General features: G+C 33.6%; 2 protein-coding genes across 2 annotated transcripts in view; one reads left to right on the plus strand and one right to left on the minus strand.

Annotated features, from left to right (window-relative positions):
* Window positions 1–7141: 7141 nt before the first annotated feature.
* LOC115953188 (putative disease resistance protein RGA4) lies at window positions 7142–9805 on the plus strand. The gene has a single exon (XM_031070720.1). It carries the CDS (start codon window positions 7142–7144, stop codon window positions 9803–9805), a length of 2664 nt encoding a protein of 887 aa, XP_030926580.1.
* Window positions 8535–26470, minus strand: part of LOC115952501 (short integuments 2, mitochondrial-like) — a 50534-nt gene continuing 32598 nt past the window's right edge. The window contains exon 6 of the mRNA XM_031069682.1: window positions 8535–8561. The gene's annotated coding sequence lies outside the window, so the exon portion shown is untranslated. The remainder of the gene's footprint in view (window positions 8562–26470) is intronic.

Genomic DNA, 26470 nt, shown 5'->3' on the forward strand with positions numbered 1-26470 from the left:
ACTTATTTATGATACACCATGAAATTAAAAAAAAAAAAAAAAAAAAAAAAAAAAAAAAAAAAAAAACCTTCTAGATCAAAAACAAGCTTCCAACAGAGCTGTTCCAGGCACTGAGAACAAGCTTCCAAATCGAATCGTTGCTGTGGATGCCAATTTCGATGCTCCGACCAAATCAAAGAACGACTACAATAGCAGCGATGAGGAGAACGAGCGCATGGTGGAGCTTTTCGGCGTGTGATTGAAGATTGATGCCGATGATCTCTTGGCTTGGGTCAGCGTGGGTCGACGTGTGAGTGACCAGTGGGAGAAGAACAAAAAAGAAAGAACAGAAAGAACACTGAATCGAAAGAAAGCAAAAAGAATGTTGTGTGTGTGAGTGGTCGGTTAGTATAAGCTTTTTGCTCTGAAGAAGAACAAAAAGAAGAATAGATAAAAAAGAAGAGAGAAAGAAAGAAAAGTGGAGGAAAAGAGAGAGAGAGAGAGAGAGAGTGACCAGTGGGATGTGACTGGCTTTTAGGGCCCACAATCTCCTCCTGTTTATGAACATGCCACTGAAAATCAGATTTTGAGTTATGAAAACAAGTGAAACCTGTTTTCATTTTCCATGACTGTGATCCGGTTTTTTGAGTGGCTGAGTCATGAAAACAATGACTGGAAACTCATCTAAACAAAGCAACTTGTTGTGGGGCCCACAACATTTGGGTATTGAGTGATTGAAATTGAGTATTGGGTGATGAAAACACTTAAACCAAACAACCTCTGAGTTTGCCTACCAAAAAGGCCCTTCGCATTTAGCATCTCAAAAACTTATTTTATCTATTTTAATAATTCACTTTACAATACATTTAATATCAAAACTTTCATATTTTTGGTTTGATTAAGGCACACATTAATCATCTATTTTGAGAAAGTTTTTATAGGAAATTGATAAAGTTGTCAAAACAGTAAATTACTTTTTCATTTTTCTATAAAAAATTTCCTAAAATGGTTTACTAATATATGTCCTAAGGACACACGTTAGTAAATCCCTTATATTTTTTACCACTTCATTCAAACACATATTTTTTTATTCTCAATCAGTTAATCTCATCTCTTCCACTACCAACAAACCCACTACCACTGCTAACACCCACTGCCACCACCGCCCATAGTCACAATCGCCAGCACCACCCACAGCCTCAACCCCCAATCACCAAAATCACCAAAAAAAAAAAAAAAAAAAAAAACCCAAAACCAAAACACAATCCCAAAAACAAATGAAGACCCAAATCAAATCAAACTCAAACCACACCCACACCCACATCGACTACCACCACTGCCACAACCACAACCACAACAATCACTGCCACCATAATCACAAGCCCAAAACCACAACAGCATCTACCACCAAGCCACTATCCACTGTAAAATCGAAACCCAAGCCACCATCCAAAACACACTCACAAAACCCGATCTGAACCCACCACAAAATTGCAGCCAACCCACCCCAGCCTCTCTGATAACCACCACCATAGCGGCCCAACCTCTCCAATCTCAACCCCAACTAAGAACACCAACCACGCCGACTGAAGAATGACGCCTCAAGAACACCAACTCAACCCGATCTGAATGCCGACTCATGCTTGGGTTTTTGGGTTCGGCCATAGTGAGAAGAGAAGAGCTTGGGTTGAGGGAGAAAAAAAAAAAAAGCGGTAGCGTGATGACAAACGAGGCGTGGGTAAAGGGAGAACCAAAAGCAAGAAAGATGGAAAGAGGAATGCGTGTGAGAAAGAGAGAATGAGAGAGAGGGCATATGTGGGGATTAAAAATATGAGGGTGTTTGGTAGAGTAATTTGAGTAATGTTGTTTGAGTGTTTTTGATATACGTGTGGATGAAAATGTGTGTAAGTGTGTTTGAAATACTCAAAAAGTTGCTCAAAATAGGCTACCAAATGGGCCTCTATATTTGGTTTTAACGCTCAGCTACAGCGCGCTGCTAAAGATAGCAGCACACTGTAGTTGGGTGTCAAAAAATTTAGTGTTTGCCTTTTTTGATGGAGCACGTTTTTTGTGCTTGGAGCTATAAAAATAGCATATTAGAGCATTTAAACAATGACATAAATGAGATTTAACATTCTTTGAAATGGCTCTCACTAGACAATTTAAATAATAGAAATAATTGCATGGTAATTGAGGTAAATATATGAAAGTTCTATCACTTCTATGATGGGCATCGCAATAAAGATCGTGTAAGAAATGTTGTTAGAAGCAAGACTACCTTCCTGCACGTTGCAATGCACTATTGTCCGCTACATGCCATATTAAGTTAGAAAGGACCAAAATCAATCATATCAACAACAAAGAAATTTAAGGGTGAAATGATATAATCTAATTGGTGTTATTTGATGCCCCCGACTGCATGGGTACAAAAATTAGCTGCTACTTGCAACAAATAAATTGTTTGATAAAACCACACAAGGTCAGCCTTGTTCATGAATTCAATTTTTTATGAAGTTAAAGCTAATAACTATTTATCAATAAGCCAAAATGTTCCTCTTTTTATAATTTGTGTCCCCAGTAGCACAATTATCAATGGGGCACACTTAAATCCTCAAGTGTCAAATTTGATCTCCCCATCCCCTGCCATCTTTTTTTTCTCTCTTTTTCCCTCTTATACAAGTAAAAAATTTAGAACACAATTGATTGAAAATTACTAGAGAGGGCTTCTCGAAAGACATGCAAGGCCCAGTTCATCAAGACCTAAATGTAAACAGAAAGGATGTCATATTTTCCAAAATCCATATAAAACAAGTTTTCCCAAAATTTAGAGAAAATATGAATTCAGAGATGATTTTAAATATCAATTACTTTATTATAAATACATAGGAACCTGCACTTCAAATTTACTCATCAAATTCCAACCATACGGGTTGTGTGTATCTAATTAACCACATATCCAAAAACTTTAAACTACTAGGAAATGAGTTAGTTTAATCATTTAATAATTATTCTATAATTATTCTAACACTCCCACTTATGTATAGGCCCAAGCTCCCCCTAAATAAGTGGAGTCCAACAGGTGAAATTTTAATTTTTCTCAAAAAGGGAGGTAGAATAGACACAAGGTTTGAACTCAAAACCACCTATTCTATTACCATGATAATTCCTGTCCCAAATGCTCAAGCTGATAGGAAATTATTTATTTAATCATTTTTTCAACGGTTCCGAACCCATGTACCATCTAGATCAAGCAGCCTATGCTTCTAATCTTTGTCCCTGGACCAAATGGCTCCATCAATATTCCTAGTGGCATCTATGAGGGGAAATTTGTGTGCCCTCTTCTTACGCCCACCCCTGATAGGCCAACTCGTGCATCGATACAAGATTGAATCTATTTGCTCACAAAAGGAAAAATAATAATTAAGACGGGGTTTTGTGTTAAAAAAATATATATTATATTTTAGAGCATAAGGAAAAAAATAGAGGAATGCTTCAAAAAGATCGTAGTAGTAAAAATTTGAGTTCCTTCATCCCAAGACAATTATAAAAAATCTAAAAAAGCCTGACAGCAATTTTCACATCATCAAACAAACAGCAGTGAAGAGGAAAACACATGGTATACTTCATTTACAACTAGACAGTAGACACTATCATAAAAGTGCGTGTCCTCATCTATTAGAAGCCAATTATGCAGAATACAAAAAATTACAACACAGTAGAGCGAAAACATACATGGCACTAAATGAAACAATACAGATAGATTCAACTGGAAGGTCCCATGAAATTACTAAGGAGCATGTGGCAGGGGGAAAAAAAGGATAAAGGAACAAGGATAGATTTACATCAAAACAAACTATAAATTAATAGATAAATAACTAGGAAGCTAGAAAAAGGAGGAAGAAAATCTTTCAGATAATGAGAAGTTTCACTACGTTTTATATATGGTATGAGACACAAACTGATAATGAGACTGAGTAGCACAAACAAGACTTCAGTCAGATGTTCCATTAACAGGTTATGACATTTTCGCTTATTTGATAAGTAAATTAATAGGACATAAATTTATAATATTGTTGTGGCAACAAATTTTACATTCATTACAAGCAATGTAAAATGAATTATCATGAGTGTCTTATGCAGAAGGTATATATGCAATATTATGATAACTTCAAAAGAACAACATTGAAGGAAGGCCCACCAAAACTCACCTGATATCTTGCATTGCTTTGTTGGTGATCTACATACAAGTAAATGAACATGAGGAGCATATTATGCAAAATATGTGACGCTTAACTTGAGATATAATAAACACGAGCAAAAAAAATGACCGTTCACAGAAATTGAACCAACCGGATTTCTTTAAATAACGAAGGAATGAGGATTGGCGGTCTATACACGGCATAACATATAGACTAATTAATAAGGACATAAATGGAAGGGGATGTGTAGCCATTTTTAACAATGGCTATGTGGCAGATAATTGAATTACATATATATATATATATATATATATATATAAAATATGAAATGCATGCAATATAGGGAACAAGAAATTTTGATATTCTTGCTCTTCTCTTTCTCTCTTCTTGCTGTGACTGTGAGTGAGAGAGACGGAAGTGTCTGTGAGTCAGAGACCGTTCGGTCCATTTCGGTCTATTTCAGTCCAGACCGGTCTTTTCAGTCTATTTGGTCTTGTAAATATGAGACGGTGAGAGAGAGTGAGTTTGTGTGGTGGGGGTTTAAAAAAAGCTCTTTTCGTTGTGGGCTGGGTTTTGTAGGCCTTCACATTGGGCTTCGTTTTGAGGAAAATGTGGGCTGTCTTTTGGGGTGCAAAAATGTGGCCTAGCTTTATTGGCATTTTAATCTATGAGGTTAATCGGTTTGAATGACATTTGAAGAGTTTATTCATTTATTTTTAAGGGACGTGTATACTGTATAGTCCTTCAAATCTAGAGCACCAACCTTTTTACGAACAAGAGCAATATAATTAACAATTAGAATTTTTAAACATTTATAATGTACCAAACTAATAAATCCTCTCTTAGCCAGTTGGACTACAAACAAAAGATGACATGTTGATAAATACGCAATAAAATTATTAATTAGTTATCGAATTACCTTAGTTAAGTGATAACAATATAATTATATTTCACCACAATTTAGCGTAATAACAAATTAGAAAATTTAAAAACAATAAAGTGTAATAAAAAACTTAGTAACGAAGTAAAAAACTAATGAAAACCCTTTTAAAAGTAAATACCACTCTATAAGGACACAAACAAACCCATAAAATTTAATATAAAAGAATAGCTACAAATAGTTAGGACTCACAAAAATATTGAAGTCCAATCCCTCTACTCAACTTCTACAAACGACCCCCTTACCTTCCTACTACAATAGTGTAGGAACCTTGGAATTTTTTTATAGTAATTTTCATCATACAAACCATAATCATTTACGCATTTCAAGAATCTCTCAAGATAACTCAACTCAATCTCTACAGGTTAAATTAAGTTAATTTTTAGAATTATCATGAGTGAATATTTCTCAACGTGAAGAAGTCAAATTGGGTTTTTACTTTATTTTGCTTAGAGTGCGTTTGGATTGGGCGTTTTCGCCCAATCCTGCGTCTGCGTTTTTCATTTTTTTTTTTTTTTTTTTTTTTCACGCGTTTTGGAGCGTTTTGGGTTTGCGGCTACTGTTCATGCACTGTTCAATGAACAGTAGCCGCAAACTTTGACTTTTCAAATTTTTTTGGACCAATCACAGCACATCGTGTACTGTTCACGGACCCACAAATTTCACTTTTCAGCAACTTTTTCATTAAAAATTGGTCCCACGATACTATTCACACATTTAAAAATTATTTCGCTACAGTGTTTTTCAGTTTTCAGTTTCAGTTTTCAGTTTTCAGCTGTATCCAAACGGACCCTTAGTCTAAATCTAAATTGACTCTGGGTAATTTGGATCAATTTCAAAATTTGATCTACTCTCTTAATGCTTTGTATCGTATGGATTTACCCACTTCTACCAATGTATTGTGCTTACCTATCCGTTAAGCACTAAATTAATCAAAACAATTTCAAACATATAGGATGCAAAATCAAAATAAATTAAAAAATATAGAGGGTGTGGTTGGGCTACCCATTTGACACTTAACATATAGTTAAGGAGCAAATCATAATGATACGTAACATTTGGGGATCATATTGAAATTTTGAAAATTTAAAAAACTAAAATCAAAATTTGAGGGATATAATTTGCAATTTAGTATTTGTTTTATTTAATTATTATTTTTTTAATTCCAACCCGACCCAATTAAACCCATGGACAGCCCCCGTTTTCACTTCTTTTTCCCAGCTTTTAAAATTATGCTAGCTTTAATTTAAACCCTTCCGAGTCCGACTATCAATTTGTGGTGACTGAATTGTGATCAATATTCCCCCAAAGCGTCCAAGCCCTGAACTGTAATAGTGTGATAAGAGTTTGCGAGCGATAAAAGATGGGTTTGGGAGAGGCAAAGAGAAGAGAGTACTAACAAACAAGACTGCATCGCTATTAATGCCCATAGCAACACCTCTGTTCTGTTCACAAGGTAAGTTAGTCAATACTATTCTGAAGTATCGGCCATTCTTTATAAAATCAACTGTTATAGACTAGTTCATATTTCATTTTTAAAATTCCACGTAATTAACCAAGAGCATATGGAATTTTGGTGCCAATATTGGTAAGAAAGGAATCATGCTTCATATTATCACGGCTTCTAGCCTCTCCTTTTGCTTTCAGACAAATAATGAGATTCCACCAAACTATCTAAATTATACTTCATGAACACAGTCCTATCTATTATCAACTAGAGTATGTATTGAGCTTCCCTCACCTAAAGGAAAAAGATCTAACCCCAACAAAATTAAAGTATATACTTCGCCTCCATGATTAAGTCATTCCTATTTCCATGCTTTGCCAACGGCCTACGAAAGAATCGTGTGCCAAGTCATGATCTTGGTGCAATAAATCCACCTACGTACAATTTTGCCATCACTTATTTTGCAAATATATCCACCCACTCGGAATTGCTCTGTAATAAAAACAGCTGCTAAGACTTAAAAGGCATTGGTTGACTTAACCATCAAATTCCTTTCCATTCCATCACCACGAGAACATGGCTGAAATTGCCTATGGCGTCGCAGGGAAGGTCCTGGAGCAGCTTGGATCCCGTACATTTCAAGAGATCAGCTCAGCATGGGGCGTCCGAAGTGATCTGAAAAAGCTTGAGTACACAGTCTCAGCCATTAAAGCTGTACTCTGTGATGCTGAGGAGAGGCAAGCAAGTGACCAAAGGCTAAGGACTTGGTTAGGGGAGCTCAAAGATGTCCTTAATGATGCGGAGAATGTGCTGGATGAATTTCAGTACCGAGTTCTGCAAAAGGAAGCAATGAAGAGATACGGGAGCACCAAAAAAAAGGTGTGTTATTTCTTTTCTTGCTCTAATCCACTTGTATTCCACATTGAAATGGCACATAAAATCAAGAATGTTAGGGAGAGGGTAGATGCTATTTCAGGTCATAAGGATAAATTCAACCTTGCCCAAGGACCTGAACCTAGGAATATAAAAATACACAAGAGGGACATGACCCACTCCTTTGTAGATCCTTCTAATGTCATCGGTAGGGATGATGACAGAAAAAAGATCATACGTCTTTTGATGAACCCAGATGATAGAAGAAATGTCAATGTAATTCCTATAGTTGGGCTTGGAGGTTTGGGGAAGACCGCACTTGCAAAATTGGTGTATAATGATAAACTGGTAGTTAGTCATTTTCAATTGAGAATGTGGGTGTGCGCGTCTGAGGATTTTAATGTTACAAGGTTGATAAAAGAAATCCTAAAGTCTGCAATTGATAAGATTGATGAGAATTTCGGTGTGCATGGGTTGCAAAATAACTTAAGAGAACTTTTGAGAGATAAGAAATTTATAGATAATTTGGGTGTGGATGAGTTGCAATTTAGATTAAGAGAACTTTTAAAAGATAACAAATTTCTACTTGTCTTGGATGACGTTTGGAATGAGGATCGTAATAAATGGATGGAATTGCAAGATTTGTTACTTGGTGGTTACAATGGAAGTAAAATCATAGTGACAACACGAAATAACTCAGTTGCTACAATTATGGGTACTGTTCCCACATACCATTTACATGGTCTATCCAAGGAGAATTGTATGTCTTTGTTTGTGAAATTGGCATTTAAGGAAGGAGAAGAAGAACAGTATCCAAACCTCTTAGAAATTGGAAATGACATTGTTAAAAAATGTAAAGGTGTTCCATTGGCAGTGAGGACTTTAGCCAGCCTACTTTATTCAAAAGTTGATGAAAGAGAGTGGAAATCTGTTAGAGATAATGAGATATGGCATTTAAAACAGAATGAGGGTGACATCTTACCTGCATTGAGGTTGAGTTACAATCAATTGCCGTTTCACTTGAAGCAATGCTTTGCCTATTGCTCTCTTTTCCCAAAGAATTATAAATTCACTAATTCTCAATTGGTTCAATTTTGGATGGCACATGGAATTCTTCAATCACCTGACAATGAAAAACGAGAGTTGGAAGATATTGGTGAGTTGTATATCAAGGAGTTAATGTCAAGATCTTTGTTTCAAGATGTATATGAAGACGCTTTGTTCAGTTATACCTTTAAAATGCACGATCTTGTCCATGATCTTGCAATCTCAATTGCCAAAGGTGAGTGTTCGGTAGTGACCAAGACGTCCACCCTTGCTGCCAAAGTTTGTCATCTGTCAATTTTGGAGAGTGGGCAAGAAGTTACAACACAATTAGAGAGGTTGAGCAAAGTTCAGACTATTATTTTCAAAAAAAAGCAACCCATGTCCATACTTAAAGCATGTATCTCAAGATTTAAGTACTTGCGGGTGCTTGATTTGAGAAAATCATCCTTTGAGGTGTTGCCAAATTCTATTGGAAGTTTGAAACATTTGAGATATCTCGACCTAACAGAAAATCGCAGAATCAAGCAACTTCCAGATTCCATTTGCAAGCTACATAGTTTGCAAACTTTACTGCTTGATAGTTGCAGCAATCTTGAACGGTTGCCCAAAGGTATAAGGGACATAATCAGCCTCAGGTTTTTGGTTGTTAGAACAAAGCATACTTGCTTGTCGGAGAAGGCAGTAGGTTGCTTGGATTCTCTTCGATTTTTGATGATAGGTGAATGTGAGAATCTAAAATGTCTATTTGAAGGGATGGAGGGGCGCCTCACCTATCTTCGAACATTGGTTGTTGGAGATTGTCCAAGTTTGACTTCTTTATCACTAAGTATCAAACACCTAACTGCCCTAGAGACCCTGATGATTGGTGATTGTAAAGAGCTTAGTTTGATGGAGACGGAGGGAGAAGACAATCAAGATCTCAAGTTGAGCCTCCAGAATTTGATAATTTGGGATTTACCTATGTTGGAGGGTTTGCCCCACTGGCTCCAAGGATCTGCAAACACTTTACAGGTGCTAAGGATTGAAGAATGTGAAAATTTGAAGGCTTTGCCAGAGTGGCTGCCACGTTTGAAATCACTTCACAAACTTTGGATTATCAATTGCCCTAAGTTGTCATCTCTCCCAGGGGGGATGGAAGCTCTCACTGCACTAAGAGAATTGGGGATTAGAGGTTGTCCTGATTTGAGTAGAAAATGCAGAGAAGAAGATTCGCACAAGATTGCTCATGTACCACAGATTTATCTCGACGGGATCAAGTTCACAATAGAAAAGAAGATGGCATCAACGAGTACTTCCAAGAAGAAGAAGAAAGGAAGATGAGGTAAGGGCATATTTGTCTTTTTGTTCTTCTTCTTTGTGTTATTTAATTATTTATTATGGTTTTTAAGTTTTTAGCTTTTTTACGCTTAACAATGACTTCTGATAGTTATGTTTAGTGCTTTTTGTCCAGATAGTTTTAAAGTGGATTGAAATCAAAAATATCTTTTTGGATGAAAATGGAAAATAAAATTCAAAAACTTAAGTGGCATTTTAAATCTTTTTTTTTTCCGCAACCTTTCCTCACAAAAATATAAAAATAAATGGAAAAGAGAAAAAGAGAAGAATAAACATTGATCCATTTAGGTGTAATTTATAGAGGAATTAAATCTTGTTTATGGAACATTGTGTTTCAATGTTTGGGCAATAAGGCATATAATCTTGAATGAATATACTAAACTTCACCAAAAAAAATAAATAAAATGAATATACTAAAATGTTATTTATTTATTTCTCTTTTGTATAATCATATTTATACTAGTATTATTCTCATTGCAAGTTTCTTATATATAATTACAAATTTCATTTCAGAAGTTCGACATAAGTCACATACAATAGAATTTGAACATTGCTCAATTCAAAATCACAAGTTCCTTCCATAATTCGTAAGCATTTATTCCTTGCAATTTAGATTACAAGATGTAAATAAATAAATACTTCTATTATTTAATTTTCTTTTAAGTAATGTAAATAAATAAATATTTCTATTATTGTAATTTGAACTAAATGATGTAAATAAATAAACATATATGTCATTGTAATTCAAAGTAAGAGATGTAAATAAATAAAGAAGTGTTGTGTATACTCCCTTGAGTACATTCTTGTGTATAAAGTTGAGAGATCCATGGATTGGTGTGTGCAAGCATCTGTTCTTATATTCATGTTTTATTCTTTTTCTTCATAAGCAATAACCACCATATATATTAACATGCTTATTTAATTAGAAAATATGGGGTATCATTCACATTGAAGGAAGTGACATTTTTATTTGGAATTATAACTTTTCATTTCCATCAAAAGCTCTTTCTAACTTAAACCAAAATTACAAATGATATATTAAGATTAAGTTTAGAGAAAAATGACATGCCAATGATTATAGGCAATTTGTTCTCAGGTTTGGGAACAATGAGTGTCATTTTTCAAATACTTCAATGTAAGCATCTGTTAACTTTGAAATACAACTTGAGCTTTGTAATACAACTTGAGTAAATTTGAGACATCAACACAAGAAAGGAGGGGAAAAAAGGAGGAAGAAGAAAAAGACCAGCATATACAACCATAATATTAAACCAAAAAAGAAGAAGTGACTAACAGCTCAAGATACAACATTTGCATCAGGGGCATCATCAAGGATGAATGGACCAAGTTTACCTGCCCTAAATAAAGTAAGATGCTTTTTTGAGACCATCAAACGAGCTTATGAGTCCTTATGAGGTATCTTGAATGCCTTTTGTAGTGCTTCATATTGCTTCTCTGCATTCACTCTTGTATTCTACATTACTAGTGAATTCTAATAGAGTTAAATATAAAGCACATTTGAATTCTTTGACAAGATCTTGAAAGGGAAAATGTAAAGAGCTAGAAATTCAAAAATGACATAAAATAAAGCAAGATATTCATAGGTCATATGGAGACATGATCTAAGCTACATTGGAGGGTTAAGGTTTTAAAGCTAGCATTTTTTTAAAAAGTAAAAACTAGGAAATAGAAATGGAAATGGGGCTGTCCATGGCATAGATCTAATTGGCTTGGGTTTTAATTAAAAAAATAAAAGATTAAATTGCAAATTATACCTCTTAAATTTTCAAAATTTTGATATGATCCCCTAATGTTATGATTTGCTTACACCATGCTTAATTTTTGTTAAGTGCCAGCTAGATTTGGCAACCCAACTACACCCTCTATATTTGTATTTATTTTGATTTAGCACCCTATGTGTTTGAAATTCTTTTGATTAATCTAGTGCTTAATGGACACAAGTAGGCATAGCACATTGGCGGAAGTGAGCAAATCTAAACAATACCTAGCGTTAAGGGAGTAACTTGAATTTTGAAATTTTTTGAACAAAATCAAAATTGTCCCAAACTTTAGGGTATAATTTGCAAATTAATCTAAACAAAATAAATGAAAAGCCCAATACAACTTCTTCAGCTTAAGAAATATCCACTCATGATAATTCTAAAAATTAACTCAATTCAACCCATAAAGATTGAATTGAGTAGTGTTAGGAGGTTCCTTAGAGTGCTGTCAAGGGTTGGGGTTGGAGGTGATGGTTGGCTAAGGAGAATGGAATGCGGAGCTTGGCCGCATTGGGGGAATATTGATCACATTTGTTCAGTTCAGTTTACAATTCTCTACATTCGGTCACTGCAAATTGATAGTCTATTGGAGGTTTAAGGGTTTAAAGCTAGCATTGTTTTAAAAACTAGGAAAAAAAAAAGTGAAAATGGGGGTTGTCCATGGATTTAATTGGGTCGGGTTTGAATTAAAATAATAATAATAATATCCTAAAATTTGGATTAATTTTGTTATCACCTAAAGTTTAAATTTTTTTAAGTGATTCTCAAATGTTATGTATCATTACAATTTGCTGCCTTCCAATGCCCAATGACATCTTCTATATTTGTATTTATTTTGATTTTGCGCCCTATATGTTTGAAATTGTTTTGATTAATCTAGAGCTTCATGGTAGGGCTGTATATAAACTAAGTTATTTATGAACAGCTTGAGCTTGACTCGTGAAAAAGCTTATTTATGTTCGTTTGTTTAGCAAACGAGTTAAGCTCAAGCCTAACTTTAGACTCAATCATTATATGAGTCAAATTCAAACATAATAATTTATTTGTGAACATGAGGGATCAATTTAATTATGTATAATATTATATTTTTATATATATAATTGTCTTGAAATATATTTATATATACTTGAAATTGAATGGTATAAGTTTGTAAATAGATTCATATAATATTAAACGGTCAATTCATAATAAAAACTTGGGAAGGTCTTGCTTTATCTAAATTTTGGAGAATGTGACATGCTTTCTCTTTACATTTTGGTCTTCATGAACTGGACCTTGCATGTCTTCCGATAATCCCTTTCTCTAGTAATTTCAATCCACTATGTTCTAAAGCTTTTCCTTGTATATGAGAGAATTAGCAAAGAAAAAAAGAGGGGAAACCAAATTTTATATATGTATATCTCAAATTTGGCACTTTAGGATTTAAGTGTATCCATCAATAATTGTGCTACTGGGTGCAAGGATTATAAAAAGAGGGACTTTGTGGCTTATTGATACCTATGCGGTTGGTACATCAAATAACACCAATTAGATTATAGTATATCACCCTTGAATTTCTCTGTTGTTGACATGATTGATTTTGGTCCTTTTTAACTTAATATGGCATGTGGTTGACGGTAGTGCATTATTATGTGCAGGAAGGTAGTCTTGCTTATAGCAACATTTCTTACACAATCTTTATTGTGATGCTCACCATAGAACATTCATATGTTTACCTCAATTGCCATTTAATAATTTCTATCATTTAAATTCTCTACTGAAAGCCACTTCAAAGAATGTTAAATCTCATTTATGCCATTGTTTAAACCTACATTACAAGTGTATTGTGGGACTTGCAATGACCCTCTGCCTTTGACACTAATTATAATGCCACTGTCAATTTCTTATTAGTGGCTAAAAAGTTTCAGTTTGTGATGGTCTTTTTTTTTTTTTTTAAATCTTTTACTGTTGGCTGCCTTTTTGCTGGTGAATTGTGTACTGATGAACAACTTGTACGTGAGTTTTCAACTCCCTGACCTGAATGTTTGCTTAACAGGTTGATTATCTTGAATGTTTCAGAGTATACAACAATCCAAATATCACCGTGCACTTCAATACAGAGACCATAGATATTGTTAGCAATACAAAAGGCCAGATGTCTGGAATTTTACTTCAAAATCTGTGCTTGAGGCAAAGGGGTTATTTTATGGTATTGGTCATTCACCGAATAGCCAGTTGTTGGAAGGCCAAGTTGAGCTTGACAGCTCCGGTTACGTTTTAGTTGAAGAGGGCAATGCAAACGAATTCGATCATAATTTGCATTTTGTTGAAATTGGTATTGAAGAAGATCCAGAAATAGCGGAAGTAGCTGGAATTATGGGTACACTATGTGTGCAGTTTTTCGAAAATAAGGAAATGCTCAGGTTGGTTATATTTTGTCCTTTCATTCTTCGTTTGTCCCTCTGCATATGTTTCCTTGTACTTTTTTTTTTTTAATTTGCCCTTTTAGACTCTTAATTCTTGCTACCTGGTTATGTTTTCTTGACTATGAGATGACAAAATCATTGTGTTAATCAATTTTTCTCATTGAATGATTGTTTCATTTAGCAATATTTTGGCATATCCAGGTGAAATGTTATGATATTGATACTCTACAAAAGTGGTCAAGACATCAAAAAGAGTTTATTCAATGACAAGAGATTTGATTAATTGAGCTAACTAAATCCCACTAATACGATATTTTTTATTTTATTTAATAAGCTGATATTTTCTTTTTAAATACACATTTATTTATTTATTTTCAAAGCTAGAAGTCTTCGTTTGGAAACATCAAAAGGTTTTAATTCTTTCCATTTGATCTTTTATTTCATTTTGGCATGATTCATAATACAACCTACATTTTTAGAAATCGATAAACATAATGTTAGTAATTTTTCAAACTTGCTTTTTATTTTATGAGAAAATTCAATGCAGATTAAATTAAAGAGAGTCGCATTTTTATTTGAAAGATAATACATTAATGATATTTCAGTACAATGTTGGATCTTCTAAACATGATTAAAATATTGGGCCAAGGGTGTATTAAAGGAAGGAAGGCATTATAGTAAATGTGTAGAAAAGGATTTGGTCAAGTCAGTTTAATGATTTTCTCTCCCTTGCTTCAAATTCAATAGAGGCCTTAGCAACACAAGCCAGATTCAATAAACTAATTACTTTTTGTAATAATCCTTCATTTTAATTTAAACTAGGGAATCCTTATTTTAGTTCTCTCCATTTTTATATTAAATATAAGACGCGCGAAATTTATTTTCGAGTTTGTATGGTTTTCATCTCTTTGTGTACTTATCTTAAGTTGCCTCTTACACTCAAGGCCAACTCTAGTATTAATTCACTTTGGCAACTGTCCAAGGCTTCTAAACGGAAGAATGACTCATAATTTTGTTCCTAAAATAAAATATATCTTATCTACTTTAACTTTTTTTTCTTTTTAATTTTTTAATTGGAAAAAAGTAACCAATGCCTTAAAAGCATTGGATTAATAACTATTTTTAGAAATTTTTTATGGGATTTAAAAAAAAGTAACTAGCTTTTTTGATAACTTTTTATATTTCCTATAAAAATGGTATTAAAACTTTTTTAAAATGATCTGTTAACAGATACCCCAAGGGCACTCGTTGACAAAGACTCCTTTTTTAATTTTATTTTTAAGTGTTCCACATCTAGCTAAAAATGGAAAGTAGTTGCAAGGCATTTTGGTGTTTGACATACACGGTCCAAATAGTGGACACAATTTTTTCTTTTTTTTGGCATGCAAACGGAGTGGGCTTAATAACTTAGCAAAATACGATCGAAGTGTTATGCACCAAAATAAGTTAAAACCAACAAAAATATATAGAAAAAGTTAGGGGTATGCAGTATGCATTTGCATCATCCTCATATGGTCCCAAAAGAAAGAAGTAATAAAAAAGGTGGGATATCTATCACGAAGTATTTACCATCTGCATTTGGTTGCTCCCTCTGTTTTAGTTCATCTTTCTGCACATCTATTTGTCTCTCTGTCCTTGTTTGTGTAAGTAGATACCTGCAATCATTGATTAAATTTGTTGGAAGTGGAGGATATGAATTGTTCTCTGATGTAATCCATTGAACTGCTAGCTGGGAATCAGATTCTAATCCCAATTCCAAGCCAATCAAATAAGATCTAAGAAGCTACTTGCTAAGCATTCCTCTTTAACATTATCTCTCTGACCCATCTGCCTTCCACCTCTAGCAAATTAGTGCTTCTTCACATGACCTGCATTTTCATACAAACACAAAATCCATCCTCGTATTAATTATACACCAAAGGTATTTAAAAAAATAAAAAATAAATAGTAAATAAATAAAAACCAATGTAAGACACTCCTAAACACCTGGCAGATCCATGATCTACTTCAAGTAGCTAGAGGAGACTAAAATCCATATATCATTATATTACAACTATCAAAAGCATCTCAGGAACAGCCTCTCAACAGCTTACTTATAAACATTAATATCGGAAACTCTCTCCAAAATTTGGATGTGCAAACAGATGACATCAAGTACAGCTTATCAAAAATGTAAACATTACATTCTCAAACTATTTGCCCCAATAATAAATACGCAATGCCTTTAAATTGCAGCAATATAGATGGCTAGTGCTGATGGTTATCACAAGTACATTACATGATTAAACAATACACATTGAGAGTTGTACATTATGAAAACAAAATAGAGATGAAACTACAGGACGTTTTAGAAAAGAGAACGCTTTTCAGATAGGCACTTATACAATGGTGTGATACACCCAGCAGAAACCACTACTTTACTAGTAACCTGATAAGCTCTTTTAAATATTTATTTTTTTGATCATTAGTCGTGAATTATGTAGCATCACAACAATTTGAGTTTTCAACCTATACAAAAGTCTATCACCAATGTCTGCAAATACCAAAATCTACAATTCTGAGACTGAGACTAAAAGCAAAAACTAAGAACCATTCATTGCACCAAACCAAAATGCCTAAGTAAAACAAAGATCATATTCAAACCATCTCCAATAAATAGTAGAGGAAGAATACCATCAATAAGATCATAAAATCAATTTCGCAATTTCTCATAATGCTTCCATCTCAAATTTTCATTATCATTTTCAAAAAGCCATACTACAATTTCTAATCCTCTAACAATGGGGGTAATATCAATTTATCCCTATGCATTTAATTGTGTCAAAATTTTTCACTCATAACTTTTAAACCAAGTTTATGTTTGTAACTACCTTGTAAGCCATTTTATGTATAGCTTTTTAAAATTTCATTTTTTCTCACATTTTCAAAGTACAAGTATTTAATACACTTTCAACAAAAAAGATTTTAACAAAAAGCTAAATAAGTTATGCCCAAACAGACCTCAAAAAGTAAACTCAACGTATTAAATTGACTTTTTTTTTTTTTTGAGATTTGAAGCTAGGTTCTCTATAAAATAAAATTTACTTGGATTTTTGGAAGTTGGGGGACAATATTGTCCCAGTCAATAGTGGAGTGATGAAATTGAAATTTGACTAAAATTGAAGTTTGGATTTTGTCAAATTGACAAACAATGACTCTAATCTAATGGCCTCCATTCATGTCGAGCAATACATGAAATTAATTCATAATTAAATGAGATGACGATAATTCTAGAAACCAATCTTGAATCATCCAAATAAGTATTTACTTTAATCAAAGAATTGCATGCAATCAGTACTACTCACAAAAATGGACGAATATCATCAAGTGCATGTTGAACTTGTGAGAGAGAGAGAGAGAGATACCTTTGCAATTGAACTTGTGGCAGCGCTTAACAAGCGGACACTGTCCTTGGCGAACTCTCTGAGACGGTTAAGGCGGTTTAGGCAAAAATGTGAGATTCCAATTATACCCATAAAAATACAAAAATCCAAGGGCATTTCAGGCAAATCACCTATTAGCAAATCAATCACCTAAGCATGACCATTTAGTCATAAGTTGACTTATAGTGTTATTGTTTTCTCTGGTTTGGACCTAGTACACTATCATCATTATTGTTTCAATTTGAAATACATGACCTACATATGCGACAAATAGAGATAGTAACTCCTTTGTGTTAATTAAGATAAATGCATTACAGGGAAAAAAAAGGCTTTCTAATGTTCTGAATGATTTAGAAAAGAACAAAAAGAAAAATTAAAAGGGTATAGTTTGTTCTTGTCAAATGTCTAGAAAAATGTGTCAGTATATATGACATGTATATTGTACCTAGAATAATTATACATGTCCACAATTTACCATAAAATTGACACATTCTCACAATTCTATTCTATAGCCAATTTGACAAGCAAACTACACTGGCTGCGCTAAGATCCAACTCATGTGCCCCGGAAAACTATTCAAATTTAAAGTTTAATAAACCAAATAGTGCTTTTTCTTCTCTTAAAGTCAGTTCTAGATACTACATATTATACATTTTTTCTTGTATTGATGTATTCTATGCAATATTTCTTGAATAAAATAAAATAAAAAAATGAATAAACTTACAGGCAGATAATCTGAGGCACCAGACGATCCACAGGCTGCATCAAATCCTCACAACCTGTCAAGCTGCAAGGTGCTTTCTGGCAATTGCAGAGTACTTCCATCGTCTCCGAGCTCTGAGCTCTCTCTGGCTAGCACGTCCTCAACAAGAATGAGAAAGAAAACCCTATACCCACATCACATCTTTAATCACTTTCCCTAAATATAAATGCTAATGTCTTTTTGAAATCCCTTTTTATCATTTCTATAGAGATGTATGGAACAATAGATAGACAAGTTTAAATCTTAATTAAGCAGTAGAATTATCTCTCTGACTCTATCTATCTCTTTTTCTCTCTTATTTTCTTTCTTGGATAAAGAATTGATTTCAATGAGCAGCCATATTTGACTTAGAAATACAGGAGAGGAAGAAGTAGAAGGTTTGATTCGTTGTTTGGTTATTATGATTTCACTAGCTTTTGTAAGAGTATGAATTTACTCTTCCCCAATTTATGTACTGTCTCTAGGGTTCCTTGTAAGTTCTCTCTTATTTACTTCTTCTAAATCAAATACCATTTTTTTCTTTACCTTGATGTCATCTCAACCACCCCAGAACAAGCTTGTGTTGTTTGCTCATTTATCCGTACCATAAATTATTGTCATTCACTCTTTCAACAATTCTTCATTTTTTTAAAAGTATTAACAAAAGAACATTACAGCCACAGAAAACAAAAAAGCTTCTCATCCTTTTTAAGAAGTCATCAACCGAGGCTAAATAAAGTTTAAATTTTTAAAAAAGAAAAAGAAAAAGAAAGATCATTTTCCTCTGAACTTGCTCATCATCTGTTTCAAATCAAGCATGTTAGAATTTTGTGGTTAAATGATTAAAGGAGTGTTAGAATTGTGTGGTTAAATGATTAAATTTATCATTGTTTGGGCAAGTAGATACCTGCAATCATTGATTTAATTTGTTAGAAGTGGACGATATGAATTGTTCTCTGATGTAATACATTGAACTGCTAGCTAGGAATCCGATTCTAATCCCAATTCCAAGCCAATTGTAATCCATGGTACTAGTATGGATACAGGTATTCAATTTAAGGGAGAATATCGTTAGTCAACATCACTTATCAACTCAGAGAATGCCCCCTACACTGGCCAAACATTGGAAAGAAAGGCATCATTCTTTGCATAGTATGTCACAGCTTCTATCTAGCCCCCTCTTTTTGCTTTCAAACAAATCATGAGATTCCACCAAATCTATTCTCAACTAGAGTATGTATCGAATAGTTAATTTACTTACACCTAAAGGAAAATGATCCCGCCCCAACAAATTAAAAGATATATACTTTGTCTCAATGCTTAAGTCATTCCTATTCCATGCTTTGCCTACGGCCTAAAAAGAATTATGTGCCAAGTCCAGTCATGATCCATGGTGCAGTAAATCCACCTATGTACAATTTTGCTTCACTTATTTGCAATTATATCTGCCCTCTTGGAATTTCTCTGTAATAAAAACAGCAGCAAATACTTAAAAGGCATTGATTCACTTAACCAACAAATTCCTTTCCATCCCACAACCACAAGAACATGGCTGAAAATGCCTATTGCATTGCAGGGAAGATTGTGGAGCTGCTTGGATCCCTTATTTACAAGGAGCTCAGCTCAGCATGGGGCGTTCAAAGCGATCTGAAAAAGCTTGAGTGCACCGTGTTAGCCATTAAGGCCATACTCTTAGATGCTAAGGAGAAGCAAGAAAGTGACCATAGGCTGAACCATTGGCTAGGACAGCTCAAAGATGTCCTTAATGATGCAGAGAATGTCCTAGATGAATTTCAATATCAAATTCTGCAGAAGGAAGTAATGAGGAGAAGCAGGAGCACTCGCAAAAAGGTGGGTTATTTCTTTTCTGGTTCTAATCCACTTGTATTCAGTTTTGAAATTGGCACATAAAATCAAGGGTATTAGAGAGAGAGTAGATGATATTTCAGATCTTAAGGCTGAATTCAATCTTGCTGCACGACTTGAAGATAGGAAGACAACGATGTACTGGAGGAACATGACCCACTCCTTTATTCCTTCTCAGAATGTCATCGGTAGGGATGATGACAAAAAATAGATAACAAATATTTTGATGCAGCATGATGCTGAAGGAAATGTCAGTGTAATTCCTATAGCTGGGATTGGAGGTTTGGGGAAGACCACAATTGCCAAGTTGGTGTATAATGATGAGCAGGTAGTTAGGCATTTTCAATTGAAAATGTGGGTGTGTGTGTCTAAGGATTTTGATGTTAAAAGATTGATAACAGAAATCCTCAAATCAGCAGTTGAAATTGAGGAGAATTTGAGCATAGATCAGTTGCAAATGCATTTAAGAGAACATATAAAAGCTAAGAAATTTCTTCTTGTCTTAGATGATGTTTACCTGCACCGCTACACACGACAAAGATGATTGCAAGCCCTTTCCATAAAAGGACCATGATGAAACCATACTATGCACGCTGAAAACATAAATTTGCCCCACACTTATTTTTACGCATGGACCGACTAACCATCAATTAAAATCTTCCAAGTTAAAAGTATATGGATATATGAATAAGCAACATAAGGTTCAATATTATATCATGCTTATTTAGCAATATATATATATATATATATATATTATATCTTGCTTTGCAGATGCCAAACCCATTGAGCAAACACCTTCAATCACCAAACAATCAATCATGCAAGTTACATGAATCTATCAAATCAAAAACAGAACATAATGGCTGACTATGCAAAGCTGACATCCAGTCCAAATGGGTTCTAAAGATAATTAATTTGAGATCAGGCGTAGCTCTCTCCGTATCCTCAAAATTCAAATTGTCCTTCTCTCTCCATAAGCACCACATCAAGCAATGCAGGGGCAACCATCCACAAATTCCCATTCTGATGATGACAAAAACAATCAGGCCAGCAAGCTAACAACTCAACAACATTCTTCAACATCACCCAACAAGCTCCAAATAAACCAAACACCATAGACCACAATTTGGCAATAAAACCAGATACCTAAACCAGATAGTTTATTTTCCTATTCGTGTAAACCTACAAACGCTTGCCAGCTAAAAAAGAAAATCAAAAGTAAAAAAATAAATAAGAATTAGTAAGACAGCTAGCAAAATTGGGTTTGGGGGGGGGGGGGGGGCAATCAACCAATTAAGATAGATTATAGTAAGTCATTGTAATCTAATTACCATCATTGTGTCTGTGGTCAGATAATATAACACGTCAGAAATAAATTCCTTGCAATCAGTTTGCTTCTCATAAAAGCAACATCAACTATATCTGTGAAAGACACATGAAACTAGATTTTCAGTCTCTCTTTACTTTCTAAGGTAATAAACCATAAAACACAGAATCTCTTCACCTTGTACCCAGCAATATCTTGAGTAACACCAGGCAGTGGGATGACAGTAGCACACTTCATCTTCTCCTGCACTATGAAAGAAAACAAAAGCAGTTATTGTTCAATAAAATTTAATAAACTTCCCCATAGTTCCAATTAAAGACAATGACATTCAAACATAATCTAGCATAACATAGTAACAGCTTACCAGGAAAGCAAGACGATGCAATTTGATGGATTGAATTAATTAAAACCTACTTGGCAACGTTAGGAACGCCAATCATGAAAATAAGTAGAGTAGGTTCCCTCAAAATCACTTCCTTCAGCTCGAGAAGCTTTTAGTTCATGAACCATGATTAAAACACCATCATCACCACACACATTCTAAAATATTAGAGAGAGTGGACAAAGACACTGATTGAAACTGACACAGACATTGAAACAAACAATATAGGACAGGACGCGAAAACAACATAACTCTTGAAAAATTAGGACAAGATTAATACAACAAAGAATTAATTAAATGAATAATATATCTTCATATTTATAGACATATTTTATGTTTAGTTTAAGTTTTAAAAATAAATAATTACTGTCAAAATTTTAAAAACATGTCTAAAATCAAATGAATCTTTTTTAAATAAATAAAAAAAATGCTAAAGTTCAATTTTAGTCTCTTGACATTTACTTCAATTGTCAAATTAGTCCTTAAGATTTATTCTTAGTAAATTTAGTACTTCATTTTGTGAAAACGAGTTAATAATTCGGTCCAAATCTTTTAGCAAATTAAACATTGTTCATGGTTAATTTTATTAAAAATATATATAATCATCAAACAATAAGATCTATGAAATGACAACGTTTTTAGTAAAATTTATAATTTAAAATGAATGTTTAAATTGTACCATTGGCTAACAGATTTTGATGAAATGATCCTATTGACTCATTTTTTACATGGTCAGGGAATCAATTGAACTTCAACCACCCAAAAAAAAAAAATCCCCCTAACACAAAACAAAGAGGACTCGCCTGGACACTCCACGCGTGTCCTCTTTTTTTTTTTTTTCTTCTCAAAAAAAAAAAAAAAGAGGACACGCGTGGAGTGTCCAGGCGAGTCCGACACGGACACGCGTGGTTGTTAGCACGCTATATTCACTAATTACAAACCTTGTGAACAGAGGTTTTGCTATGGGCATTAATGGCGATGCAATCTTGATGATGTTTGTTAGGGTTGGCCAAGTCTTTCTTTTTTGGAGGAGAAGAAGGGAATGCGGACTTCAACGACAACACCGGCGTGTCTCTGATGGCGCGTGTGTCATTTAATGGGCCCACCACCACCACGACCGGCGTTGAAACCCAATTTCAATTTCAATCCCATAATCTATCTCACAAACAATAACATGTTGTATGGTTTTGCCGTTTTGGAAGGAACAATGTCTCTTTTTTTAACTTATTGAATTTTGGTGGTGGCTACTTCTTTGGTAATGGAGCTACCGGTGGATAAAGTACTGCAAAAAAAATAAAAATAAAAAATAAAAAACTGAAAATGGGCTGTCCATGGAATCGATATTGGGTTGGGCTGTAATTAAAATATAAAATAAAAACCCAGCCCAACTTCTTCACCTTGAGAAGTCTAAAATTAACTCAATTCAACCAAATTTAATGATGCAAAATAGGCCAACAAATTTTAGTGTTGACTCTTGAGTCATGACTTTTACTTGTATTGAATTCAAATTTGCTGATATATTTTTAAATTTTGAATCATTAAACAAATCAAGGTAAAATTTGTTTTTTTAAAAGAGCACAGAAGAGTGTACCATACTCTAACAACAAGAAATTCAAGCTCAAGCAAATCAGTAAAGGGCAAAAGTCTCATTTGTCCCTCACTTGAGTGTGTTTGGGGAAAGATGTCCATTGATTCTTTTTTTTCTTTTTCTTTTTTAAATTAATTTTATGTCACCAGTTTATAGTTTTCCTCTAAATAAAAGGAGGTCATAGTCTATGCTATTTTTTAAAAAAAAATTATAGAGTTTCAACCTATAAAAACCGATTTATGTAAGCGAGGATTGGGCCCTAAATTTCTTATTCAATCATCAAAAACTTTATTAGTTGAGCTAACTGAAACCCATAAAGAGGTTTTCATTAAATTTTCACTTTGTTACTAATTCTTTTGAGATTAAGCCTAATCTTTCAAATTTGAACTAAACCTTATTTTTTTAATCTTAACTTGTAGAGGAAGGGGAAAGGGGAAAGAGCAGCACTCATTTAGAAAGACTTTTAACCACACAGCACTTCCAAAAGGGATCTATATCAAACTAACTAATTAAAAAAAAAAAAAAAAAAAAAAAAAAAAAAAAAAAAACTCAAAATATTTATAAAAAAAATGCATATATTTTTCAAAATATTAATAGCATAGATTGAGTTGGATTTTGTATTAAAATTTTGCTAATTTGAACCTAATTCAATTCTTTTTTTTAAGGGGGGGGGGGGGGAAGCAATTTAATCTATAACCCACAAAAAAACCAATTTGAAATGGCATATTAAGTTTTTTTTTTTTTTTTTTTTTTGAGAATCAAATGGCATATTAAGTTGGATTAGGTGAAGTATGTCGAATTGGTGGGGTCAATGCATACCTTTATGACAATCATTTTCATTTTTAAGATAACTATCAAAAATGTAATTAACTTGTTTTTAAGAATTTAGTAATAACGTCAATAAATCTAATAGTAAGTGGACCAAATTAGTAATTTAATTCTTAATCAATAATTTATATAATACATTATTAAATAAACAATACTAGTTACCGATAAAATATTTATAAAAAAAACAACAATACATTTATGAATAGGTAAGAAGACCACAACTTTTTTATAAGTAATTTGAGAGATGTGTCACTTATATTTGTCTGTTTACAAATGTGATCTTTCAAGCAAGATTTAGCATTCCTTAAACTTAAAAAGCATTCCTTAAACTTATTTTTGTGCGTATTAATCATAGAGAAGTCTCTTAAGAAACTAAAGAGAAATTATTTGCAAGAGGATGATACCTACAAGAGCTAGCTTTAATCCTGTCTCTATGTCAGGGATAGTTGGAACCATTAATACACCCGGAGTGTCTAGGACATATATGCTAGGCTAATGCGCAATCTGCAGCTTAACAATTCAATGTCAATGAGCAAAATAGGGGGAGGGGGTGAATCAATCAATTAAGCCAGAAATATAACACAAGTCATTGTAATCCCCTTCACCTTATCTGTGGTTAAATAATATACCACAAATCATAAATAAATTAATTGCAATAAGTTCACTTTTCATAAAAGCAACAACATCAACTATTCGTTAAGTGATAATGGTCAATCAAACAATTCACAACCAAACCTACAACATCTTTTTACCAACAATATCCATATCAGTGTCCAATCTCAAATACAAAGACTTAATTATTGAATGCAAATATTGAAAAAAGCATGAAGCTATCAATTCAGTTTCTTTTAAAGACAGAATTATTTGACCTTGTATCTTGCAATATATTAAGTAACACCGGGCAATGGGCCAACTGTGGCTCGTTTCATCTTCTGCTGCACTATTTTTTTTTTTTTTACAAGATAGAATTTCTACTCTAGTCTAATCTAAACGTATATGTGTGTGAAGCTCCTTCTTGGAGACTTAAACCCCGACCCTTGTCCCCCACACCCACAAACATTTATACTTGTGGAGTGACCACCACACCAAAGGTGCGCGGTGGTTCTGTTGCACTATGAAAGAAAACCAAAGATGTTAATGTTTAATAAAATTTATTAAACATTAACATCTTTGGTTTTCTTTTAATAACCTTCACCGTCATTACCACACACATTTTAATAAATCACCGGCATTGAAACCTATCTCCCATCTTTTATCACACTATAACAATTTAGAGGTTGGTCACTTTGGGGGAATGAATATTGATCGCATTAATTGTTCAAATAAATGTAAATTGATAGTCATACTCGAAGGGTTAAGGGTTCAAAGGTAGCATTGCTTACCATCGCACAACCTTAGTGCGATGGTCACTCCACAAGTATAAGTACTTGTGGGTGTGGGGGGCAAGGGTCTGAGTTCAAGTCACCAATAAGGAGCTTCACACACATACACTTAAATTAGGTTAGAGTAGAAATTCTATCTTTTATCAAAAAAAAAAAAAAAAATGTAGCATTGCTTTAAAAATTGGGAAAATAGATGTGAAAATGGGGTTATCCATTGATTTAATTGGGTCGGGTGGGAATTTAAAAAGAAAAAGTGAATAAAACAAAAACTAAATTGCAAATTTATATCCTAAAATTTGGATTGATTTTGATTTTTTCTCCTAAATTTTCAAAATTTTAATATGATCCACAAATGTTATGTATCCTTATGATTTGCTCCCATACAATGCACCATGCCTGTTAAGTGCCAAATTGGCAACCCAACCACATCCTCTATATTTGTATTTATTTTGATTTTGTACTCGACAGTTTTAATTAATCAAGTGCTTAATGGATAGCCAAGCACAACACATTAGCGGAATTAAGCAAATCCAAACAATACCTAGCATTAAGGGAGTATAACATAATAATTATATTTATATTGTGTCATCTGAACATGCACTCTATTTTGTAAAAAATCAAAACTGCGCAGTAAACGAAGACACTTAAAAAATGAAAATAAAAAATTATTTAATATTAGGACAGCCCACATGGACCTCTCTCTCTCTCTCTCTCTCTCTCTCTCTCTCTCTATATATATATATATATATTTATAAAAGTCCAATTTCTTCCTATGTGGGACTCATGGATTCTACCAATTAAAACCATCTTCAATTGGTCATTTTATGAGTCAATTTCTCATTCACTCATAACCTATCAACATTTTGAAGTTCTCTGATGCAACAAATTGAGAACAAAATAAGTTTACCTAAACCAAACTTTATTTAA

Source organism: Quercus lobata, chromosome 7 (assembly GCF_001633185.2).
Source record: "Quercus lobata isolate SW786 chromosome 7, ValleyOak3.0 Primary Assembly, whole genome shotgun sequence".
Taxonomy (NCBI): Eukaryota; Viridiplantae; Streptophyta; class Magnoliopsida; order Fagales; family Fagaceae; genus Quercus; species Quercus lobata.